The 5,416-nt window shown below is 42.4% G+C and overlaps 1 protein-coding gene across 1 annotated transcript in view; it reads right to left on the bottom strand.

Moving 5' to 3' along the window:
- Nucleotides 1–2,889: 2,889 nt before the first annotated feature.
- The window catches only part of SLC46A2 (solute carrier family 46 member 2), a 10,800-nt gene continuing 8,273 nt past the window's right edge, over nucleotides 2,890–5,416 (bottom strand). The window contains exon 4 of the mRNA XM_010726127.3: nucleotides 2,890–2,902. Coding sequence (XP_010724429.1) covers nucleotides 2,890–2,902 — 13 coding nt within the window. The remainder of the gene's footprint in view (nucleotides 2,903–5,416) is intronic.

The following is a 5,416-nucleotide window of genomic DNA, read 5'->3' as shown; positions in this document are numbered from 1 at the left end:
TTGTGCTCCACAGAATACCTGGAGGCCCTCTCTTGGTGCTTTTTGTCTTCAATCTCTGCATCCTTCTTATTTCCCATGTTGAACAGGGAACAGTTCTTAAAAGATGCATTCAAACTTGACTGCCCTAAAAACTGGGGCTCGGGGGCCTTATCAGTTCAGAGACAAAGCAGCATGTGCCATGCTTACAACTCCTAGCACAGCAAGTATAAAGCAACTTGTCAAAATTACAAGGGCTAGAGTCACAGACGCCAATCAGCTGACAGCACAAGGTGTCATGGAAAGATGATGCCTGGAAAAACAAGTTAGAGAGGTCATATGGCATGCCACTACCGAAGCTATGTTTCTCATATATTTACAGTAAATGTTTGTTGTTCTTCTCTGTGTCTACTTCTTAAGAAAAAGACGAATTGGAAACAACAAATCACTTAATATTTGTTGTAAGCTACGTACAAAGGGAAAGACTTTGTTTGTCTCAGCATCCCTGATCAGAGAGGTAAGCAAACAGTTGAGTTTCTGCTTTGTGGTAAAGGTGAGGTAATTTAAGCTGGCTTGACCCAAGCTCCCAGTAGAAAGCAGGAAGCCACTCTGCACTGCTGAAGCCAATTTCAGCTGCTCCATGCTCCCCAATGCCAGGTGGACACCCAAGGGGTCACAGGACAGCTCCATGCCTGTAGTCCATGAGAGCTGTGCTGTGCAGGCTCTTGGCCCTGAAAAACTTGAGAAAACTTCCCTGTGATTGATTTTAAATACTGTTAGTACTTAACTCATTGCCCTACATGATGAAGCTGTTCTTCAAGCTAACAGAAAGGAAAAGTCAAGAAGAAAAGAAAGAAAAAGAAAAAAATGTTAAAAACAAGCCAATTATTGTGGTAGCAAGCAATGCGTGCACAGAGTTTGTTTTGATTTGTTTAGATAAGGTGGTTGGAAACAAAGATCCTTGGGAATTCGAAAAAAGCCAACAGAAAAATGTTTGTTTTAAAACAGAACAGAATGTTTAGGTAACTCCCAGCCCTCCCAATCAGTTAGGCCTGTTGATTTCTGCTCAATCTAATCAGAACATTTAAGTTTGGTGTTACATATTCTGTGCAGGCAAAGCACAGAAAGTACCTCAGGGTTATGGGAGTTGGCAGTTCTTCAGTGGGCTCAAACTGTTGTCCATGATTAGAGCAAACCTACTGAAATAGGGGGAGCTGGAGGTCTGAAGACAGGAGAAAACCTTCAGGCTGCCTGCAGCTAGCTGAGGTTTTGGAAGAAAAAATTGGAAGCTAGGTATCATCAGGAGAGGCTCCCATTTATCTGTCCTGAATACATTAAATAAAGCAGGCTTACAGCAAGTTCCTCCTAGCATAACCCAAGAATCTGTGAGGCTGCTGCAGACCGAAGGATGGCTCAGCTTTCAGCAGACACAGTATCAAAGTAAACTTACACAGAGAAAGCTGGAAAGGAGAAATCCCAGCAGACTAGGAATTCAAAGAACTGCACCTTCCCTGAAAAACACCTGCATTTCATTGAGGAGGAATGTTTTTCCTGGTCTAAAAGATCAGTTTATGTTCATTTCACTAAAACCTTTCAGAAATCCACAAACTTACAATTCTATGAAAGTTGTGGGATAAGCAGACAGAGGTGAGATGTCTGTTGTTCATAACTTAAATCATAAGCATGCATCTAACATGTACATGTTGCCATCCATTAAGACTGTAGACCTTCACATCAAGGTGAGCACTCTGCTGCTCATCAAATGGGCAAAGGCATATCAGGAATTAGTAGGGGGTCTTCAGGTACAAAAGAAACACAAACATACAGTCCTTAGCTGCACTGCATTTTCAAGTATTTAAAGGAAATTATTTAGTTTTCCAACAAGGCCCAGCCTGTAAGCTTCCATCAAGGCACTGGCTTCTTTTCCTACCTCTTATCAATTATTTCTTATAATGATGCCTACCATAAAATTAAGGTTCTCCAAACTGATGACAGTGCACAAAGAGGTATAAACATGACAATGGAATGGCACCTTACACACAGTGTTAAAATTTAGCTAACTCTTCAAGTAATTAATCAGTGCAAACTTCTCTGTAGGCAGGTGAGGCTGTGGCAGAAGATGAATTCTGGGCATACAGGACTCCCTTGAAATTGCACTGCATTCTGTGATAAGATTCAGCTATCAAAGTGAACAGGAAAAAAAAAAATGGAAGGGGCTTGCCAACAGCAAATGTGCTGAAAAAGCACTATGGTCCACTGTAAGCATACTCCTCCTGATGCAATAATATTTTCTTATTAAAAAAATGCTGGGTTAGAAATATCTCAACTGCCTTTCACACTTTGGAGACCAGACCAATGTGAAGAAGAATGCTGAAGGAACATTTCCGTTTTGGGGCACAAAGAGACAAGAAATTCCCAGGCAACATAACATGTTCTAGGACCAGTCAGGAAAACATACACTTAAAAGTCATATAATCATAAAGAAAGGCAGCAAGTTCCAAAAGTTGAGCCATATGCCTATGGTTTTACACATACTCCATCCCAAAATGTATCCGAGGCTACCGAAGTCATGTCCATTTTACAGGAAAAATCAATTGAAATCAAATATATACAATACCAAAACCTTGTTACAGAGGGGGTTTGGAAGACAAAGATACTTAACGGCTAATTCATTAAATATGCTGGAGAGCTTACTGTGTAAGTGCATTACAACATGATTTTCAGTGGCTATTTTTCCTCCAGTGTTATTCTTCTCTATGACACTCTTACACATCTATTTCTGCTCATTTAAGGACTGATGGTGAAAAACTCTATGTAAATCTCTGTTCTTGTTAAATTAGAACAGCTTATAGGACTTCTTCTATGAGTAATATCCTATTAGACTGTTTTGCCATATTTGCCAGTTTCTTTTCACTAGATATTCAACCTAGATAACAAGAACAAGGCCTTAGATACATATAGATTACAAAGTGTTAGGTATTGACAGACCTCAGGTCATACCATACAGATTCCATGATTTTCGGTGAACCAGTTTATTAACCTGGGACTTATCTGGAGAAAGCCATTCATCCTCTTCCTCCAACCCCCCTCCTTCCCTCATTTTTTTTAAACAGTTTTGGTATTCTCCTGCTGTATGACTTGTCTACATCATTTTGACAAAATAAAAATAGACGGTGATAGTTGTGAATACCTTGAACACTGTGAATGCACAATTTTCATTTTGAAGCTCTAGTTCCACTGAATTCAGACGGGGAAAGCTCCCTCTTTAATGCCTTTTGCATTTCAACTGAATGCCTTTTCACTGGAAATCAGGGGATTCTGGCCTGAGACAGAGGAGTTTCTTAAAAATGATCCACCAGAACACCTCATAATCACAGTTTGCAAGATCTAACAAATGCAGCAGTTGACATGCCTAAGGACAAAAACTGAGAAGGAATATGGTGGCTCTCTTGGCTGCCAAAACCCATTCTCTAGGTGCTCTGCCATGTCCACATGGGGCATGACTGTTAGGTGCACTTCTGCAGGCAGTGGCATCTTCAAGCCATGTGTATTCACACAGATGTTCACCACTGACAGACACCGCTGCCAATTGTGCAAGAGACCCTGAAACATGACATGAGACCTCCCATCATTTCTGCCACATTTCTCTTGGGCAGCTATGAGCACTGCAGTGGCTCCACGGAAGGGTTGCTGCTAACTGAGGAACAGGAGCTGCAGGGCTATGAGTGATGACCATCCACATCAACATGTGTCTGCGATTTCTCTTTTCTGGGTTTTTCCAGTTTTCTCTTCCTTTTACTGGTCTTGGTTTTTCTTTCAGCTTTCTCTTGAGTTGTTTGTCACTCTTCCCCCTCTGACTCCCTCGACCTACCATCTGCTTGCATCTCAGTGTAAGAGTTGGTGATGAGTGCACCATGCACACTCTTCCATGCAGGATCGTGCAATGGAACAAGTACTGTGGTTTTAGTTCATCCCACTTCTGCATTAGCTGACTTCTACTGAGATTCTCTGTATGGATTGTACTCAGAATGTGACACTGAAGCATGGCTCATAAACAGCAGTCTTCCTGGTTTGCATTTTGAAGAGTTCAGTTGGAGTCTGGGGTAATGTGCTGGTCTTTATGCTGATGTGCTGTCTCACACTCTATGCAAACATCAGCACATTTATTTTTAATTCCCTGCTCATATTACAACAATAGAGACAGCAAACAATAAAATCAACCTGTAATGATTTCTTGGGCTCAACCCAGCTGCTGAGCAAATTAAGGCTCTAACAATGACAAGGCTGCTGGGTCCTGGAAAGCAATTGCACTAGGCAGTGTGTCCTGCCTGCAGCTGCCTCTTGGGCCGTGGGAAGCTCTCCCAGCTTTGGCACACCTGGCAGTTACAGAGATCATATCTCCAGGGCTCATCTCTTCCTCCTCCTGCTATTTTGTACAGCTAGGGGGAACTGCAGAGGGAAGAGTCCTCTGATGTAACTGCTGCAGGGCCAGAGGGTGACTGAAGCCAAGTGTCATCTCATGCAGCTATGTGTGGGTCCAAACAGGCAAACCATAGGTCTGGAGAAAGCTGCCCAGCTTTTTCCAGCCTATGTTCCTATGTGATTAATAAATCACAGACACAGCATGGGATGACATCACAAGGGCATGTATTAAGGGACACACTCTGGAAAAAGTAGGTGCAACAAGAAACCCATACAGCCATAAGTACCTCCTCTTTTGTTGCAGGGATGATGGGCAAAACAACACCTTGCATTTCTCCAGTTCCTCCATAAAGAGACCTCAAACCACTCAGCAGAAGCACCACTTCAAAACATTTCCAAAAATTATCTCAATTTTACAAAATGATCTCAATCAAGCATTTTTAAAATGCCTGCCTGCCTTGAAAGACCACCCACTCATGCACTTAACCAATGCTGGGGATGTTCAGCCCCTGACTAAGGGGCTATGTAAGGCTGCTCCCAAGCTGAAATAACCTAAAGCTGCCCTCAAGATACAGAAAGGCTCTGAATTGAGTCCACGCTGCTCTACCTGGGAGCTGCTGATGAACAGCTCTGTGCCAGCACTTCCTCTCCCTGCAGGCAGGAAATCTCTTTTTGTAAATGAGTAAAAAGGGCCAAAACGTTACTTGGAATTGTAACACGGAGCAAGGAAGAGAGGCAGAGCAAGCCAGCACCAGAAACAGGTAGGGCTGAATAACTGTTCTCTGAATAGAGCACAATCAAGGGACACAGGGCCATCAGAGGGAAACCACTCCTCTGTTCACAGGTTTTGGCTCTTGCATCAAAATTGGAGCCTTCCATCTACATCCACAAAACAAAACATCGGGAAGGATGATTGTCAGTAAAATGCTGTGTAGTGTTTAGGAGAAATTTCTCATGCTAGTGCAGTATTTTGAAGCAACACTACAGAGGCTTCAAAGAAAAGAAAAGAAATAAAAAG

This window comes from Meleagris gallopavo, chromosome Z, assembly GCF_000146605.3.
Source record: "Meleagris gallopavo isolate NT-WF06-2002-E0010 breed Aviagen turkey brand Nicholas breeding stock chromosome Z, Turkey_5.1, whole genome shotgun sequence".
Classification (NCBI taxonomy): Eukaryota; Metazoa; Chordata; class Aves; order Galliformes; family Phasianidae; genus Meleagris; species Meleagris gallopavo.
The sequence above is the reverse complement of the archived record's forward strand: the minus strand, read 5'-3'. Positions and strand labels throughout refer to the sequence as shown.